General features: G+C 43.9%; 1 protein-coding gene across 1 annotated transcript in view; it reads left to right on the forward strand.

The window, feature by feature from the left end:
* ATG4D (autophagy related 4D cysteine peptidase) overlaps positions 1–21,075 on the forward strand; it is a 108,849-nt gene that overhangs the window by 54,471 nt on the left and 33,303 nt on the right. The window contains 2 exon segments of the mRNA XM_053717927.1: positions 3,384–3,462; positions 3,563–3,639. Of these exon segments, the coding sequence (XP_053573902.1) occupies positions 3,384–3,462; positions 3,563–3,639 (156 nt within the window).

Below are 21,075 nucleotides of genomic sequence, written 5' to 3' on the forward strand. Positions count from 1 at the left end.
GGAATTTATCAGGTAAGCATAAATTATGTTTTTTTTAACTTTTTTAATAAAAAATATATGTTTGCTGTAGTGTAGCTGGCCCCCCTAAATAATATTCAACCCTCCCAGATCCCTTATTACAGAACAAAGATGCCACTGCATCTAGATCGATCTTTTTTTTTTTTTTTGAGTGGGCTGTTGTAAATTTTTGCGTGCGCGCGCACCCGCCCTCCCCGTCCCCGTCCCCCCCGCCGCAACGGCCACACCGGGAGCAAACTGAAAATAAACAAGATGGGTTAGTATTTTAAATAGTGTTGGAAAACAAGTTGAAAGCAGCACCCACCAAGGCAGTAATTGTACAACATACATAGCCGATGCAGATGGGGCCACAGAGTGGCCCTTTCTGCATCGGTATGTAAAATGGGGGATTGTAGTGATGCCTGAATATTGAGGCATCACTACAATACCTTGTAAGCAGCTGGAAGCGATCAAGATCGCTTCCAGCACTTCAGACAACAGAGGACATACCAGGTACGTCAGCTGTCATTAAGGGAAGTTTTTTCTATGACGTACCTGGTACGTCCTCTGTCATTAAGGGGTTAATGTGACAGTAACATATTTTGGTGTTATTATTTTTCAAACCTAAATAAAGCAGTTGTGTTTATTTTGTTTGCACATTGAGTAAAGATGGATCAAGAGGCCCTGCAAAACGTTACATGTGGCTTGTGTTTTGACTCTAATGTGGAACCCTCAATCCCTTTTTGTCCCTCATGTATTGAAAGAACATTACATTACAGGGATAGACTGTTTGAATCTGAGCCATCATTAGCTAAGGCAGATGCTGTTCAGGGGTTCCCTGTTCAGTATATGCCGCAGCTTTCTCCTCAAGTGTCCCAAACCTTATCGTCTTCCCATGCAGTGCCCTGTGCTTCCTCCCACACGGTTGGAGTTACGTTGCATGACATTGCTACCCACATATCTTCTGTGGTAACTGATGCGCTGTCTGCCTTTCCCATGCTGCAGGGAAAGCGCAAGAGGAAATCTAAGGAATCAATGAGTAAGGTTTCTGACACAGTTGTGGCTAGTCCGAATGTTCCTTCCCAGAAGTCTGAGGAGGAAGATACTTCGGTAGCATCTAAGGGTGAAGTCTCAGACAGTGTAATCCCTTCTTCTGATGTTGAAGTTGTATCCTTCAGGTTTAAGCTAGAACACCTCCGGTTGTTACTTAAAGAGGTTTTGGCCACCTTGGACGATTCAAACATGACGACTCTTTCTTTGTGGCTGAAGAGTATAAATAACCTCCTGAGAGAATCATGGCTCATTCCACAAGGGCTGTTTTCTCTTCCTGGGCATTCAAAAATGCAGCTTCTGTGGAACATATTTGCAAGGCTGCAACTTGGTCCTCTCTACACACTTTTTCAAAATTCTATAAATTTGATACTTTTGCCTCGGCTGAGCCTTCTTTTGGGAGAAAGGTTCTTCAGCAGTGGTGCCTTCTGTTTAGGTTCCTGGTCTTGTCCCTCCCTTATCATCTGTGTCCTCTAGCTTTGGTATTGATTCTCAATAGTAATTAGAAATGATCCGTGGACCGTGTCATTAGAAAGAAAGCAAAATTTATGCTTACCTGATAAATTTATTTATTTATTGACACAGTGAGTCCATGGCCTGCCCTGTTTATTTAGATAGTTTTTGTGTTGTAAACCTCAGGCACCTCTGCACCTTGTGTTATTTCCTTTCTCTCTCTTTCCTTCGGTCGAATGACTGGGGTTGGAGGGAAGGGAGGGGATACTTAACAGCTTTGCTGTGGTGCTGTTTGCCTCCTCCTGCTGGCCAGCAGTGATATTCCCAATAGTAATTAGATATGATCCGTGGACTCACTGTGTCAAGAAATAAATAAATAAATTTATCAGGTAAGCATAAATTTCATTTTTCATGCGGATAAAGCAGTCCTTCGTACTAAATTGGGATTTCTTCCCAAAGTGCTATCGGATCGCAACATCAATCAAGAAATTGTTGTACCTTCTTTTTTACTGAATCTTTCTTCTCAAAAGGAACGTCTGTTACACAACCTGGATGTTGTGCGTGCTCCTGGATGTTGTGCGTGCTCTAAAATTTTATCTACAAGCAACTAAAGATTTTCAGCAGTCTACTGCTTTGTTCGTTGTTTTTGCAGGTAAGCGTAAGGGTCAGAAGGCCACTTCTACGGCTTTCTTTCTGGTTGAGAATTGTTATACGATTAGCATATGAGACTGCTGGACAACAGACTCCTGAGAGAATTACGGCTCATTCCTCTAAGGCTGTCTCTTCTTCCTGGGATTTCAAAAATGAAGCACCTGTGGAGCAAATCTGCAAGGTGGCTACTTGGTCCTCTTTGCATACTTTTTAAAAATGTGATACTTTTGCCTCGGCTGAGGCTTCTTTTGGGAGAAAAGTTCTTCAAGCGATGGTGCCTTCGGTTTAGGTCCGCCTGTTTTATTCTCCCTCCCTTTCATTCTGTGTCCTCTAGCTTGGGTATTGGTTCCCACTAGTAATTGAATGAAATCGTGGACTCTCCATGCCATAAGAAATAAAACAAAATTTATGCTTACCTGATAAATTTCTTTCCGGGCATGGAGAGTCCACGACCCGCCCTTATATTTAAGACTGCAAATTTTTTTTTATATAAACCTCAGACACCTCTATACCCTTGTATTTTATTTTCCTTCGGCCGAATGACTGGGGATTATGGGTAAGGGAAGTGACACTTAACAGCTCTGCTGGGGTGCTCTTTGCCTTCTCCTATTATCAAATTTTATTTGTTCTCTTCCTATCTTTATTTAAAAAGCAGGACTATGATGCTTAGGAGCCGGCCCATTTTTGGTTGAGAACCTGGGTTATGCTTGCTTATTGGTGGCTAAATATAAGCTACCAATAAGCAAGCTCTATCCATGGTGCTTAACCTAAAATGGGCCGGCTGCTATGATTTATATTCATGCTTTTTAAATAAAGATAGCAAGAGAACAAAGAAAAAATGATAGTCAATTAGAAAGTTCCTTAAAATGTCAAGCTGAATCATGAAAGAAAAAAATGTGGGTTTAGTATCCCTCTAAGTGTATTACATTGTTTACAAATAGCTCCTTTTACCTTTATTTTATTTGAAACTGTCACTTTTGCCAGTTGAAACCCATACAGAAAATGTCACTACTGCAGTACTGGCTATAGAAAAGTTAAGTACAAGGGGAGGCAGTAGCAGCAGAAATCAACCTTCTAGCGCGGGTGGAAGAGACAAAAGTTGAGCCCATTTGAAACTGTGTTCTTGCAGCTACTTTAAATGCAATTAGCTCTTATTAGCTGCTTACCAAAGTACACTGTCCCTTACACTTCTTATTTTAAGTACTACTGACCATTTTCCATTCTCTCTACAGGCGTTTTTGCAAATGGCATCCTGTTTGGGCATTATTGGAGGAAAACCTAAACATTCTCTATACTTCATTGGGTACCAAGGTAAACAGTGTAATGAGAGTGTAATGTTCATGCTCTTGAATAACATTGTATCTGCTATCCCACCTTATTAATAGCACATACTTGTTCTGTTTATTTACAGATAATAATCTGTTATATCTAGACCCTCACTACTGTCAGCCATACATTGATACCAGCAAAGATGACTTTCCTTTAGAGGTGAGCAAAGATTTCTGCAATATACACAGTGTGCAGTTTGTTTTGTCTCAGTGCATTAGGAATTGTAACTCCTGGTTCATGCCAATGGTATGTCACCTGGTGTATGTGTTTTAGGAACTAGTAGATAAATAAAAAACCTGAGGTTGGGTGCACTTAAAGGGACACTAAACCCAATTTTTTTTCTTTCATGGTTCAGTTAGAGCAGCTATTTTAAGCAACTTTCTACACATTTTTTTTTGTTCTCTTCCTATCTTTATTTGAAAAAACAGGAATCTAAGCTAAGAAGCCGACCCATTTTTGGTTCAGCACCCTAGATAGCGCTTGCTGATTGGTGGGTACCAATTAGCAAGCGCAACCCAGGTGCTGAACCAGAAATGGGCCAACTCCTAAGTTTACATTCTTGCTTTCAAATAAAGATAGCAAGAGAAAGATGGCAAATTGATAATAGGAGTAAATTAGAAAGTTGCTTAAATTGCGTGCTCTATCTGAATCATGGAAGGAAAAATTGGGTTCAGAAGCCCTTTAATTTGGAATATATTACATTATAGGGAATTATCAAAAGGTGCTAGCAGTCATAATTACATTAATATTATCTTTAGTAGTCAAAGAATGACCAAGCTGCATTCAAATTCCCATAGAAAATACAAAACGTTTATAACACACAAACATTTTAAAATTACTAAAAACACAGGTCTTGACAGTAGGTAACTGAAGTGTATATAAAGGACTACACCAATCGCAATATAAACCCATTCAGGAGCTCTTTGTGTGAATACACGCTCGTATTCAGCTTTAATGCCGGATAGGGAAAAAGATGTGCGGGCCAGCAGTCCTTAAATGCAACTGTCCACAAAAGAGTTAAAGAGCCAGTCTAGTCCAAATTAAACTTTTATGATTCAGATAGGGCATGCAATTTTAAACAACTTTCCCATTTACTTGTATCACTAATTTTGCTTTATTATAGCGGTATTCTTAGATGAAAGCTAAACTTAGGAGGTTCATATGCAAATTTCTTAGACCTTGAGAGCCGCCTCTTATATGAATGCATAGTTCATGCGTGTCATATAGATAACACTGCTCATGCACATTGCGTTACCTGTCAAAATAACTGAAATAAGGTGGAAGTTTGCAGAGGCTTAGATACAAGGTAATCAGAGAGGTAAAAAGTGTATTCATATAACTTTGTTGGTTATGCAGAACTAGGGAATGGGTAAAACAGGGATTATATATATTTTAAAACAATACAATTTCTGGTGTAGACTGTCCTTTTTTAATGATTGTAACCGGAGCAGTTAGTGTTGATACAGGCTCCCTCCACTCTTATTGTGTGTACATGCAAAGAAAATACACGCTCAAGTCCTGTGTGTGCCTGTGCTTGAAATGGCTTATAGTCCAGATATAATACTAGGTATCCCAGCATGGCATTGCCCGGATTACCAGATATGGGAGTTATAGCATCCAGCAGATCCTCCTCAACTCCTGTCCCATCTGGACACATACGCCTTCCTTGTATCGGCACTTGCTCTGGGTCCTTTTCCATTGGCTACACCATATGTCAGGAACTTTTTGGCCTTGATGCGGTTCTTATAGCGCCAAACATGACGCGTCTATCCTTCCCTTCACTGGGCTGGCTTACAGGGCTTTGTCAGATGTGTATCTCTTTTCCCTATCCAGCATTAAAGATGAATACAAGGGTGTATTTACACTGAGTTTAATATAGCTGTGTTTATATTGTGATTGTGTAGTCCTTTCATATACGCTTGTTACCTACTGTCAAGAACTGTGTTTTTTAGTCTTTTGAAACTGTTTGTGTGTTATGTGGTGAAGAGGAAAACCAAATTTCTCCAACATTGGTGTGTCCGGTCCACGGCGTCATCCTTACTTGTGGGAAAATATCTCTTCCGCAACAGGAAATGGCAAAGAGTCCCAGCAAAGCTGGCCATATAGTCCCTCCTAGGCTCCGCCCACCCCAGTCATTCTCTTTGCCGTTGCACAGGCAACATCTCCACGGAGATGGTTAAGAGTTTTTGGTGTTTAAATGTAGTTTTTTATTCTTCTATCAAGTGTTTGTTATTTTAAAATAGTGCTGGTATGTACTATTTACTCTGAAACAGAAAAGGATGAAGATTTCTGTTTGTGAGAGGAAGATGATTTTAGCAGACAGTAACTAAAATCGATTGCTGTTTCCACATAGGACTGTTGAGATGAAGTAACTTCAGTTGGGGGAAACAGCAGACTTTTCTGCTTAAGGTATGACTAGACATATTTCTAACAAGACTGTGTAATGCTGGAAGGCTGTCATTTCCCCTCATGGGGACCGGTAAGCCATTTTCTTAGTCTCAAACAGAATAAAGGGCTTAATATGGGCTATAAAACTGGTAGACACTTTTATGGGCTAAATCGATTGCTTTATTTGGACATTTTATACATGTTTATGCTGATAATTCACATTTATAAACTTGGGGAAAGTTTTTTAACGGCAGGCACTATGTTAGACACCTTTTCCAGTCAGGGAGGGCCTTCCCAGTTGTAGGCTGAGCCTCATTTTCGCGCCATTACTGCGCAGTTGTTTTTGAGAGCAAGACATGCAGATGCATGTGTGAGGATCTGAAAGTAGCTGGAAAAGTTTCTAGAAGGCGTCATTTGGTATCGTATTTCCCCCTGGGCTTGGTTAGGTCACAGCAAAGGCTGTAGCTGGGACTGTATAGGGGTTAAAATTGTAAACGGCTCCGGTTCCGTTATTTTAAGGGTTAAAGCTCTGAAAATTGGTGTGCAATAGTACTACCTTTATAACCTTGAGTATGAGATGTAGAGCAGTATATATGAAATATGTGTGGCTGGAACATATAGGAATGAAGCCTCGAATTTTTTTTTTAAAACAGGTAGAAAGTGGTCCCTACTCCAAGATAAGGGGTATTATATAAGCTGAAAATAGTGAGAGATAGGGAGCTGGCTTTTGTCAGGCCTCCCATAGGCCTGGGTGCATGGGGGGTGGGGGATACAGCGGACACGAGCCGCTCGTAATGGAGTGGAAAAGGGGGGGGGGGGGCGGAGCCAGTTAGAATGTTATGAAAGTACAGACTACAGGGCTATTTAAAATGGAATGGGATTGGATCACAGGGCTGTTGAGTGCACTCCTAGTGGGGTTATTCTTAATCTACGCCTCCAGTAAATTAAAGCTAGGGCATGTGAAAGTAAGGGTAGCTTCCCAAAAAGGATATAAACAGGGGGGAATATTTATATATGTACAAAAGGTAAGGGACTACTACACGAGCCCCTCTCCTGGGGAGATGCCCACTATAGGCGATGCAGGTAAAAGGAGTAGGGATATGACCCGCAGGTAATAAATACCGGCGGGAAAGGGAGGAGAGGGGTCAGATGAAGGTGGTGAATGACTGATAAAGCCATGTCCTGAAAAAGCTATGTGTCCCTTACATACAAGCTTAAAGGGAGCTATAGATAGAGTGGGATCACAATTGAAAATTTTCCCTTAAGGTAGTTTAAGACATAACAGCAAACTTCACATATAAAACAAATTGATAAGTAGAGGGCAAAAGGAACCGCCAGCTGCAAAACAAACAACTCTCAACATGTAATAAGTGCCATTTATGAGGAGGTATTGTAAAATCTCTAGCATCTATGCAGTGGGGTACTTAAAGAAAGATAAACGAGTCACCTGCATGGACATTTCTAACATTCTCATGCTGCAACAGGACTGACATATAGGACTTTAGTGTGGGGGAAGAGATATTAAGGTGGAGTATGCTATATGGGGTTTTGTTAGGCTTCATGGTGTGTTATGAGGAGGGATCAAAGTTGTGTGCTTGGTGAGTAGGTTCTGAATTAAGACTTTGAGGTGCCTCTAACTTTCCCTGGGGGAATATACGTGAGGGAGGTATGTGGATTATGTGGCAGGATGTGTACATTAGGGAGAGAAGCTCTATTCCTAAGAGATACAAATACTAAGCTTCAGGCTTGATCATGTAAATAATAGCTGGAAACCTTTAATGTGAGCCTGAATAGTTTGAGAGCAATGTAGCGCATATCCTTAAATTGGAGATAACAAAGGGGTTAGGCTAGGTGCAGGACTAAGAAGATGCATGTAGAGAACAATTATCCCACATAATATCATGAACTCATATCACCAACCAAATAACATATAGGTGAAAGATCCCCTTTTAAAGTTATCTCCTTCAACTCAAAATTAGGCAGAACAGCAAAGCTGACACCTATACAGATATGAAAACATAAAATACAGAGTACTTCAAACTAACCTGCAAGCATGTCTCAGGCATTTGAGCCATGTCAAGGGTAATAAAATGTTTAGTGGCTAAGTGTCTAAAAGATAATAACTTGAGCTCTCTAATTATTCTATCCAGATATGGCTGAGTATTAAAATTTAGGAGGCAACTTTAGGTGGGGAAATTATGGTTTAAACCTTCATGAAGCATGCTTGTGTGATAGGGATGAGGAGCTACTTATAAGTTCTGAGGCAGTGAAACGTTATAAGAAACAGACTGTAACCCCTATAAAGGTAAAATGATGTTGTACAAAAAAAAACTGTCTGTGAATAATATAAACAGATCAATACAGCATGAGTCATTAAGATTAACTTGCCAGGTTATGATGTCCATGTAGTTGACCAACTTGCAAATAATGTTTTACATTAAGGAATAGAGAATAAACATTTAAAGATAATAGAACAAGATCATCCAACAGGTTAAAACTTTAGTAGTAAACCAATAACTAAGAGGTACAATAGGCACTTTTGAGGGGCCCATGAGAGCTGTGTTTCTGATGTTAGTGTCATTTTTCAGAAGGGGAGAGTGAGGCATAGTGTCCCACCATTAAATCAGGTTTTAAGGAATGGGATGTCACTGAGTATATTACCCGATACCAGCCCTGCAGCTATGAACGGCCTGGGTGACTCCAAAAACTCTTGCTCCTACGTCCAGTGATTGCTCTCTGCTGTTTGTAGCTTTATGAAATTCTGTGTGCTGTGTAACAATCAGGCGGCTCAGAATAACTTGCATCAACACCGGAGCTGATTGAGTTTCACACGATGGTAGAGCTGACCACGCGATGTTGCATGTGTGCTCAAGGGGATTATCATGAGACACGCCGCAGCCATGTCCAGAAGCGCCTGTAGTGCTCTTCAAAAATCGTCCAGGCTCCATCTTGGAAAAGGTATCTTCCCATCTGGCACCAAACGTGTGTTCTGTGTTTGGGTTGAGATTGAGAGGTGCTTGATCATCTGGCAGGTGTCCGAATGAGGGAACAAACCAATCTCTCTCCGTGCAGGCATTGTGGTCAGACCTTCGCTTAGCTGCTCTGTGGTCTCGGTGAGTGTCTCCTGCGCATGTATGGCCGATTCCATACGAAGATCTCTTAACTCATTTTTGAGGCTTTCAAATTGGGCAGTCATCTGGCGATCAAAATCCATTAGTAGCTTATTAATGAGCATGGGTATGTGTCCGTCCTCCATGATCAAGAGGGAGAGATGCCGCAGCAGCGCAGGTAGCTGTTAAGCCCTAAGCAGCCGGGTGGGGTGGGGGCCTCTAATGGCAGGCCAGTACAAAGGAGTTTTGTACAAAAGATCCCTTCAATCAGTGTTCTGGCTCTCCCGGTCTTCTCCTGAATCTTATAATAGCATTTTCAGTGAAATAGTAATTGTTAAACCATTATTCAAAGTGATTTATGAGATTAAAGCAACAGGAGCTATGTCTCTAAGCGTCTGCTCTTGGTGATGGCTAGCTCCGCCCCCCGGTGTGCAATACTCTTAATGCTTTAAGACACTGTGGTGAAATTTTGGTAATTTTTGAACAATTCCTTCATACTTTTTCACATATTCAGTAATAAAGTGTTTCTGTTTAAAATTTAAAGAGACAGTAACGGTTTTGTTTTAAAACGGTTTTTGTGCTTTATTGACAAGTTTAAGCCTGTTTAACATGTCTGTGCCTTCGGATAAGCTATGTTCTATATGTATGAAAGCCAATGTGTCTCCCCATTTAAATTTGTGTGATAATTGTTCCATAGCGTCCAAACAAAGTAAGGACAGTACTGCCACAGATAATGAAATTGCCCAAGATGATTCCTCAGATGAGGGGAGTAGACATGATACTACATCATCTCCTACTGTGTCTACACCAGTTTTGCCCACGCAGGAGGCCCCTAGTACATCTAGCGCGCCAATGCTTATTACCATGCAACAATTGACGGCTGTAATGGATAACTCCATAGCAAATATTTTATCCAAAATGCCTGCATATCAGAGAAAGCACGATTGCTCTGTTTTAAACACTGAAGAGCAGGAGGGCGCTGATGATAATTGTTCTGTCATACCCTCACACCAATCTGAAGTGGCCATGAGGGAGGTTTTGTCAGATGGGGAAATTTCAGATTCAGGAAAAATTTCTCAACAAGCTGAACCTGATGTTGTGACATTTAAATTTAAATTAGAACATCTCCGCGCACTGCTTAAGGAGGTGTTATCTACTCTGGATGATTGTGACAACTTGGTAATTCCAGAGAAATTATGCAAGATGGACAAGTTTCTAGAGGTTCCGGTGCACCCCGACGCTTTTCCTATACCCAAGCGGGTGGCAGACATAGTGAATAAGGAGTGGGAGAAGCCCGGCATACCTTTTGTTCCCCCCCTATATTTAAGAAATTATTTCCTATGGTTGACCCCAGAAAGGACTTATGGCAGACAGTCCCTAAGGTCGAGGGGGCAGTTTCTACTCTAAACAAGCGCACTACTATTCCTATCGAGGATAGTTGTGCTTTCAAAGATCCTATGGATAAAAAATTGGAAGGTTTGCTTAAAAAGATTTTTGTACAGCAAGGTTACCTTCTACAACCCATTTCGTGCATTGTTCCTGTCACTACAGCAGCGTGGTTCTGGTTCGAGGAACTAGAAAAGTCGCTCAGTAGAGAGACTCCATATGAGGAGGTTATGGACAGAGTTCACGCACTTAAGTTGGCTAACTCTTTTATTTTAGATGCCGCTTTGCAATTAGCTAGATTAGCGGCGAAAAATTCAGGGTTTGCAATTGTGGCGCGCAGAGCGCTTTGGCTAAAGTCTTGGTCAGCGGATGTATCATCCAAGACAAAATTGCTTAACATCCCTTTCAAAGGTAAAACTCTATTTGGACCAGAATTGAAAGAGATTATCTCAGACATCACTGGGGGAAAGGGCCACGCCCTTCCACAAGATAGGCCTTTCAAGGCCAAGAATAAGTCTAATTTTCGTTCCTTTCGCAATTTCAGGAACAGACCGGCCTCTAATTCTGCATCCTCTAAGCAAGAGGGTAATGCCTCACAACCCAAACCAGCCTGGAAACCTATGCAAGGCTGGAACAAGGGTAAGCAGGCCAAGAAGCCTGCTGCTGCTAACAAAACAGCATGAAGGAGTAGCCCCCGATCCGGGACCGGATCTAGTAGGGGGCAGACTCTCTCTCTCTTTGCTCAGGCTTGGGCAAGAGATGTTCAGGATCCCTGGGCACTAGAAATAGTTTCTCAGGGTTATCTTCTGGAATTCAGGGAACTACCCCCAAGGGGAAGGTTCCACATGTCTCACTTATCCTTAAACCAAATAAAGAGACAGGCGTTCTTACATTGTGTAGAAGACCTGTTAAAGATGGGAGTGATACACCCAGTTCCAATAAAGGAACAAGGAATGGGATTTTATTCAAATCTGTTCGTAGTTCCCAAAAAAGAGGGAACCATCAGACCAATTTTGGATTTGAAGATCCTAAACAAATTTCTCAGGGTACCATCGTTCAAGATGGAAACCATTCGAACGATTCTACCCACTATCCAGGAAGATCAATTTATGACTACCGTGGATCTAAAGGATGCGTACCTACATATTCCTATCCACAAAGAACATCATCAGTTCCTAAGGTTCGCCTTTCTGGACAAACATTACCAGTTTGTGGCCCTCCCATTCGGGTTAGCCACTGCTCCAAGGATTTTCACAAAGGTACTCGGGTCCCTTCTAGCGGTTCTAAGACCGAGGGGCATTGCAGTAGTACCATACTTGGACGACATTCTAATACAAGCGTCGTCCCTGTCAAAAGCAAAGGCTCACACAGACATCGTTCTGGCCTTTCTCAGATCACACGGATGGAAGGTGAACATAGAAAAGAGTTCTCTGTCTCCGTCAACAAGAGTTCCCTTCTTGGGAACAATAATAGATTCCTTAGAAATGAGGATTTTTCTGACAGAGGTCAGAAAGTCAAAACTTCTAAGCACTTGTCAAGTTCTTCATTCTGTTCCACGTCCTTCCATAGCGCAGTGCATGGAAGTAGTAGGGTTGATGGTTGCAGCAATGGACATAGTTCCTTTTGCACGAATTCATCTAAGACCATTACAACTGTGCATGCTCAAACAGTGGAATGGGGACTATACAGACTTGTCTCCAATGATTCAAGTAGATCAGAAGACCAGAGATTCACTCCGTTGGTGGCTGACCCTGGACCATCTATCCCAGGGAATGAGCTTCCGCAGACCAGAGTGGGTCATTGTCACGACCGACGCCAGTCTAGTGGGCTGGGGCGCGGTCTGGGAATCCCTGAAAGCTCAGGAACTATGGTCTCGGGAAGAGTCTCTTCTCCCGGTAAACATTCTGGAACTAAGAGCGATCTTCAATGCTCTCAGGGCTTGGCCTCAGCTAGCAAAGGCCAGATTCATAAGATTCCAATCAGACAACATGACGGCCGTTGCGTATATCAATCATCAGGGGGGAACAAGGAGTTCCCTGGCGATGAAAGAAGTGACCAAAATAATACAATGTGCGGAGGATCACTCCTGCCATCTATCTGTGATCCACATCCCAGGTGTGGAAAACTGGGAAGCAGATTATCTGAGTCGTCAGACATTCCATCCGGGAGAGTGGGAACTCCACCCGGAGATTTTTGCCCAACTAACTCAATTATGGGGCATTCCAGACATGGATCTGATGGCGTCTCGTCAGAACTTCAAGGTTCCTTGCTACGGGTCCAGATCCAGGGATCCCAAGGCGACTCTAGTAGATGCACTAGTAGCACCTTGGACCTTCAACCTAGCTTATGTATTTCCACCGTTTCCTCTCATTCCCAGGCTGGTAGCCAGGATCAAACAGGAGAGGGCTTTGGTGATCTTGATAGCTCCTGCGTGGCCACGCAGGACTTGGTATGTAGACCTGGTGAATATGTCATCGGTTCCACCATGGAAGCTACCTTTGAGACAGGACCTTCTTGTTCAGGGTCCATTCGAACATCCAAATCTGGTCTCCCTCCAGCTGACGGCTTGGAGATTGAACGCTTGATTCTATCAAAGCGTGGGTTTTCAGATTCTGTGATAGATACTCTTGTTCAGGCCAGAAAACCGGTAACTAGAAAGATTTACCATAAAATATGGAAAAGATATATCTGTTGGTGTGAATCCAAAGGATTCCCATGGAATAAGATAAAAATTCCTAAGATTCTCTCCTTTCTACAAGAAGGTTTGGAGAAAGGATTATCTGCAAGTTCTCTAAAGGGACAGATATCTGCTTTATCTGTCTTACTACACAAAAGACTGGCAGCTGTGCCAGATGTTCAAGCATTTGTTCAGGCTCTGGTTAGGATCAAGCCTGTTTACAGACCTTTGACTCCTCCCTGGAGTCTAAATCTAGTTCTTTCAGTTCTTCAAGGGGTTCCGTTTGAACCTTTACATTCCATAGATATTAAGTTACTATCTTGGAAAGTTTTGTTTTTGGTTGCTATTTCTTCTGCTAGAAGAGTTTCAGAGTTATCTGCTTTGCAGTGTTCTCCGCCTTATCTGGTGTTCCATGCAGATAAGGTGGTTTTGCGTACTAAGCCTGGTTTTCTTCCAAAGGTCGTTTCTAACAAGAATATTAACCAGGAGATAGTTGTACCTTCTTTATGTCCGAATCCAGTTTCAAAGAAGGAACGTTTGTTACACAATTTGGACGTAGTCCGTGCTCTAAAATTCTATTTAGAGGCTACAAAAGATTTCAGACAAACATCTTCTTTGTTTGTTGTCTATTCTGGTAAAAGGAGAGGTCAAAAAGCGACTTCTACCTCTCTTTCCTTTTGGCTTAAAAGCATCATCCGATTGACTTACGAGACTGCCGGACGGCAGCCTCCTGAAAGAATCACAGCTCACTCCACTAGGGCTGTGGCTTCCACATGGGCCTTCTTGAACGAGGCTTCTGTTGGCCAGATATGTAAGGCAGCGACTTGGTCTTCACTGCACACTTTTGCCAAATTTTACAAATTTGATACTTTTGCTTCTTCGGAGGCTATTTTTGGGAGAAAGGTTTTGCAAGCCGTGGTGCCTTCCGTTTAGGTAACCTGATTTGCTCCCTCCCTTCATCCGTGTCCTAAAGCTTTGGTATTGGTTCCCACAAGTAAGGATGACGCCGTGGACCGGACACACCAATGTTGGAGAAAACAGAATTTATGCTTACCTGATAAATTACTTTCTCCAACGGTGTGTCCGGTCCACGGCCCGCCCTGGTTTTTTAATCAGGTCTGATGAATTATTTTCTCTAACTACAGTCACCACGGTACCATATGGTTTCTCCTATATTTTTCCTCCTGTCCGTCGGTCGAATGACTGGGGTGGCCGGAGCCTAGGAGGGACTATATGGCCAGCTTTGCTGGGACTCTTTGCCATTTCCTGTTGCGGAAGAGATATTTTCCCACAAGTAAGGATGACGTCGTGGACCGGACACACCGTTGGAGAAAGTAATTTATCAGGTAAGCATAAATTCTGTTTTTAGGCTTACCTGATTTCTTTCTTTCCGGATATGGAGAGTCTACAACATCATCAATTACTAGTGGGATATCACTCCTGGCCAGCAGGAGGAGGAAAAGAGTACCACAGCAAAGCTGTTAAGTGTCACTCCCCTACCCACAATCCCTAGTCTTTCGCCCAAAGGAAAATGGAAAAAAGGAATAACACAAAGATGTAGAGGTGCATGAGGTCTAGACAAAATTAACTGTCTTAAATTTAAGGGAGGGGTCGTGGACTCTCCATATCTGGAAATAAATATATCAAGTAAGTATAAATTTTGTTTTCTTTCCTAAGATATGGAGAGTCCACAACGTCATCAATTACTAGTGGGAACCAATACCCAAGCTAGAGTACACAGATTACTAAGGGGGGAGAACAAGACAGGCAGACCTTAACAGAACGCACCACTGCTTGAAGAACCTTTCTCCCAAAAGAAGCCTCAGCCGAGGCAAAAGTATCAAATGTGTAAAATATGGAAAAAGTTTGCAGAGAGGACCAAGTTGCAGCCTTGCAAATCTGTTCCACAGAAGCTTCATTTTTGAAAGCCCAAGAAGACGAGACAACCCTAGTGGAATGAGCTGTTATTCTCTCAGGAGGCTGCTGTCCAGCAGTCTCATAAGCAAAACGGATCATACTTTTCAACCAGAGAGAAAGAGAAGTAGCAGTAGCTTTCTGACCTTTACGCTTTCCGGAGAAACAAACAGGGCAGAGGACAGACAAAAATACTTAGTTGCCTGTAGGTCGACTTTTAGAGCACACACAACATCCAGGTTGTGCAACAAACGTTCCTTATGAGAAGAAGGATTAGGACAAAGAGAAGGAACAACAATTTCAATCCAAAGGGGTGGAGAGTCCACGGCTTCATTCATTACTATTGGGATTTAAGAACCTGGCCACCAGGAGGAGGCAAAGACACCCCAGCCAAAGGCTTTAATACCTCCCCCACTTCCCTCAGTCATTCTTTGGCTTTGGTCACAGGAGATGGCAGAGGAGTTCCGGAGTTTCGGAGTAGTCTCTTATGGAGGGTAGTACTCTTCGCATTGGGACTGGAGTTTTAAGTAGTCCTGTCAGCCTTTCAGTGAGGGCCTGGGCGAAAGTTAGAGTCCGGAGATGCAGGGAGAGTCTTTCTGCGAAACCATCCCGACTCCTATTAACAGCTCCATAAGCAATCAGCGTTGACGAGTTTCGCTGTCTGCTTTCTACACTCAAGTCCATGTCAGGAGCGATGCTACTAACCTGTCACACTTGAAGGGCCGTGTTCCTGTTACACGGCGTAGATTCTGGTAAGATAGTTTCATTTTTTATTAATGATGATAACATAGAAGACAGGGTCACAGTGTGGCGCCTTTTTTATCTTTACAGAATCAAGGGTTAATATTCCTGGAAGGGGGATTATTGAACAGGGGGGGTTTATACATGATATTGTTTATTGTGTAATTGCTGTGTTATGTGCGAGATGAGACTCTGGCAATGTGTGGAACTTTCAGGTTACTTGCGGGAATTTTGCTCGGCCATTTTTGGTGCGTTTTTTCCCTAGTGCAGGGGCGGTCCTACTAGGTGTTCCACGTGTCTGGGGTGTCTCCTTCTCTGTTGATCTGTGGCGCAGGAGACGTAGCGGTTTCTGTAGTCCGGGTCCTAGGAGGTGGTGAGTGCCCTGGCCATTGGTGGTATAAAGGTGCCTTTTTGTAAATTAAGTTAGTCTACCCATAAGCGCAAGCGATGGAGGAATCTGACACGTTAGAGGGCTCTCCCTCCTTAACAATGTCTCATTCCTGTGTTTTTTATTGTGAGGAGGTTCTGTTAGATCAGCCTGCTCAACTATGTTCCACATGCCTTGATAAAGTTACAACATCTAAATGTAAACGGATGTCTAGTACTACTGAGCCGTCCACCTCTGAGGATTCTTTGTCCCGGGAGGTGCGTTCCCTACATTCATCTCCAATTGCACATGCAGCGCCCCGGGGTCTAACCGTTACTCCTTCAGGAGAGATTGGTTAGCGTCAGACTTTGCGGAACAACTAGAATCGGCGGTTTCGAAAGTGATCCATGCCTTACCACGTTCTGCTAAGCGCAAGCGTAGGGTTTATCTTAGCGGCCCGGCCTATATGATGACGAGGCCCACTCCGACTCTTCAGAGGAGGCCCCTTCTGGGTCGGAGTCGTGTAATCTAAACCTCCGGCGGCGGAGGAGCCTGGTTATAGGTTTAGGATGGATAATTTGTGCTTTCTGCTACGGCAGATGCTTGTACCAGAACCTAAGATACCGGAGGAACCTGCGATTTATAAGCTTGACAAGGTATATGAGGACAGGGTAGTACCTCAGTCTTTTCCAGTTCCCGTTAAGATGGCTAATATTAAGAACGAATGGGAGCGATTTAGTTTCTTCCTTTTCCCTTTCTTCCTTTAAGAAACTGTTCCCCGTTCCGGACTCTCGGCTTGAGCTGGGCGTGACCATCCCTAAGGTGGATGGGGCTATCTCTACGCTCGCAAAGCGGACGACTATTCCCCTAGAGGATAGTTCGTCGTTTAAAGAGCCCATGGATAAAAAGCTGGAAAACAGGTTGAGAAAGATGTTTCAGCACACAGGGTTTGTTTTTCAGCCAGCAGCGGCCATTGCGGCAGTCGCTGGAGCTGCGACATATTAGTGTGAATCCCTGTGTGAAATGTTCAAGGGGGAGACATCCATTGATGAGATACAGGAGAAGATTAAGGCGCTGAAGATCGCCAATTCTTTAATCTGTGATGCCAATATGCAAATTATTCGCCTGAATGCTAAGGTGTCAGGTTTTTCTGTTTTAGCGCACAAGGCTCTGTGGCTAAAATCTTGGTCTGCGGACATATCCTCCTAAGTCGAGACTGTTGTCCCTGCATTTTCAAGGAAAGATCCTGTTCGGTCCAGGATTGGATTCGATCATATCCACGGGTACGGGAGGCAAGGGAGCTTTCCTACAGCAGGATAAGAAGGCTAAGCCCAAGGGATCTACTTTTCGTCCCTTTCGTGCGGACAAGGCCCAGCGCCAGCAAACCGCTGCGAAATCGGACCAGTCCAAGGGATCTCGGAACAAGTCTAAGCAGAGTAAGAAACAAGCCGAGACTAAGTCGGCATGAAAGGGCGGCCCCCGACCAGTCTCCTGGATCATGTAGGGGCAGATTATCTCAATTCTCAGGCGCATGGTTGCAGGATGTTCAGGACCCTTGGGTTCTAGAAGTTGTCTCCCAGGGTTACAGGATAGGGTTCAGATCCCATCCGCCAGAGGGCAGATTCCTCCTGTCAAACCTTTCTATAGTGTGAGAGATCTCGCCTCTCTCGTGGTTATCATACCAATCCCCCTAGCAGAAAGGGGTCTAGGGTACTATTCCAACCTTTTTGTGGTTCCAAAGAAGGGCACGTTCCGCCCGATTCTGGACCTAAAGTGTTTAAACAAGTTTCTGAGTGTTCCATCGTTCAAAATGGAAAGGATCAGATCTATTCTGCCCCTAGTTCAAGAGGGACAGTTCATGACAACTATAGACTAGTTTGTGGCCCTTCCTTTTAGTCTGGCGACGGCCCCGAGAGTCTTCACAAAGGTTCTGGGGGTGCTGCTTGCATTGGCCAGATCCAGGGGCATTGCGGTGGCGCCTTACCTGGACGACATCCTAGTTCAGGCGCCGTCGCTCAGCCTTGCAGAGGATCATTCAAGGGCTCTTCTTCTGCTCCAATCTCATGGTTGGAAGATCAACTCAGGAAAGAGTTCCCTGGTTCCCAGCAACAGGGTAGAGTTCCTGGGCACGATAATAGACTCTGTCCATGAAGACATTTCTCACAGATCAGCGGTGCAGGAAGCTTGCGTCCACCTGTCTTGCCCTTCAGTCCTCTAAAAGCCTGTCGGTGTCTCAATGTATGGAGGTGATAAGTCTCATGGTGTCAAGCATAGATGCCATCCCATTCGCCAGGTTCCATCTCAGACCTCTTCAATTGTGCATGTTGAGAAAGTGGAATGGCGATCATTCAGATCTATCACAGCTGATATCCATGGATGCTCGGACTCGGAACTCCCTCTCTTGGTGGATCCATCCGGAGCAACTGTCCATGGGGACATCCTTCTTGAGACCATCGTTGTTACCACGAACACCAGTCTGACAGGATGGGGAGCTGTTTGGGGGTGCCAGAATGGCACAAGGAAAGTGGTTCAGGGAGGAGTCTCCTTCCGATCAACATCCTAGAACTACGAGCAATTTACAATGCTCTGAAGGCATAGCCTTCTCTGGAGTCGGTCAGATTCCAGACCAACAACATTACCTCTGGCTTACATCAACTATCAGGGGGATACGAGAAGCTTTCTCGCAATGAGGGAGGTGTCTCGGATTCTGGAGTGGGCGGAGTCCCACGACTGCTCGCTCTCAGCGATTCACATTCCAGGTGTGGACAACAGGGAAGCGGACTTTCTCAGCAGACAATCCTTCCATCCAGGGGAAATGGTCTCTTTACCCCGAGGTGTTTGTTGAGATTTGTCACAGATGGGGAACGCCGGAGATAGATCTCATGGCGTCCAGACTCGATTGCAAGCTACCTCGATACGGGTCAAAGTCCAGGGATCCCCAGGCAGAGCTAATAGATGCCTTATTGGTTGCTTGGGGATTCAGCCTAGCTTACATTTTTCCACCGCTACCACTTCTACCTCTAGTAGTGGCACGCAACAAACAGGAGCGGGCCTCGGCCATTCTAATTGCTCCTTCGTGGCCGCGGAGGACGTGGTTTGCGGATCTGGTGGGGATGTCATCCTCTCCGCCGTGGAGGTTACCCTGTCGCAGGAATCTGCTGGAACAGGGCCCTTTTCAACATCGAAATCTAGATTCTCTGAGGCTGACTGCGTGGAGATTGAACGCCTAGTCTTGGCCAAGAGAAGCTTTTCTGAAAGTGTGATTGATACTCTAATTCAGGCAAGGAAGCCAGTCACTCGTCGCATCTACCATAAGGTGTGGAGGACTTACTTGTCCTGGTGTGAGAAGCATGGATATCATTGGCATAAGGTGAAGGTATCCAGGATTCTGTCCTTTCTCCAAGATGGTTTGGAGAAGGGTCATGCCGCTAGTTACTTCTTAAAGGGACAGATTTCGTCGTCATCAGTTTTGTTGCATAGGAGACTTGCTGAGCTCCCCGAAATCCAATCTTTTGTTCACGCCCTGTCTAGAATCAGGCCTGTCTTTAGACAGTCTGCTCCGCCTTGGAGGTTAAACTTAGTCCGTTTGAACCTATGCATTCCATTGACGTTAAGATTCTGTCCTGGAAGGTTCCTTCCTGTTGGCTATTGCATCGGCACGCAGAGTATCTGAACTAGCTGCTTTGAAATGTGATCCTCCTTATCTGGTGTTTTCATGTGGATAGGGCTGTACTTTGCACTGTGTTGGGATTTCTCCCCAAGGTGGTGTCTAACCGTAACATCAGTCAGGAAATAGTTGTTCTTTCTTTGTGTCCTAACCCTTCTTCTTCAAAGGAGAGGTTACTTCATAACCTGGATGTGGTTCGTGCCTTGAAGTTCTATCTTCAGGCTACAAAGGATTTCAGACAGTCTACACCTCTTTGTGGTGTATTCTGGGAAGCGCAAGGGGCAAAGGGCCTCTGCTTCTTCTTCTTTGTCTTTTTTTGGTTGAGGAGCTTGATTCGCTTGGCTTATGATGCAGCGGGACATAAGCCTCCTCAGAGGATCACGGCTTATTCAACTAGAGCTGTGGCTTCGTCTTGGGCCTTCAAGAATGAGGTTCTATGGAGCAAATTTGTAAGGCGGGTACCTGGTCCTCCTTACACATTTTTACAAATTTGACGTTTTTGCTTCTGGGAGACAGGTTTTGCAGGCTGTGGTGCCCTCAGATTAGGGTCCGCCTTTTACCCTCCCGGTTTCATTCAGTGTCCTCTAGAGCTTGGGTATATGTTCCCAATAATAATGAATGAAGCGGTGGACTCTCCTACCCTTTAGATGGAAAACATAAGTTATGCTTACCTGATGATCTCATTTCTATCGAGGGGAGGAGAGTCCACTGCTCCCGCCCGTATCTCTGTGTGGCGGACCTAAATTTAATCATCTTCTGGCACCTTTTATACCCTGATATTTCTCCTACTCTTCCTGGTTCCCTTGGCAGAATGACTGGGGGATGAGGGAAGTGGGGGAGGTATTTAAGCCTTTGGCTGGGGTGTCTTTACCTCCTCCTGGTGGCCAGGTTCTTAATTCCCAATAGTAATGAATGAAGACGTGGACTCTCCTCCCCTCGATGGAAATGAAATTATCAGGTAAGCATAATTTATGTTTTCCTGATTTAATATTTCTATTCGAAACTCTTTAGGAAGAAAACCCAACTTAGTACGAAGAACCGCCTTATCAACATGAAAAATAAGATAATGCAAATCACACTGCAAAGCCGAGAGTTCCGAGACTCTCCAAGCAGAAGAAACAGCAATAAGAAACAAAACCTTCCAAGATAACAACTTAAAATCTATTGAATGCATAGGCTCAAACGGAGTCTGCTGCAAAACTTTAAGAACAAGGTTAGGCTCCAAAGAGGAGCAACAGACTAAAACACAGGCCTGATTCTGACCAGGGCCTAACAAAACATTAAACATCTGGTACATCCGCCAGACGCTTGTGTAACAAAATGGATAAAGCAAAAATCTGACCCT

This window comes from Bombina bombina, chromosome 6 (genome assembly GCF_027579735.1).
Source record: "Bombina bombina isolate aBomBom1 chromosome 6, aBomBom1.pri, whole genome shotgun sequence".
Taxonomy (NCBI): Eukaryota; Metazoa; Chordata; class Amphibia; order Anura; family Bombinatoridae; genus Bombina; species Bombina bombina.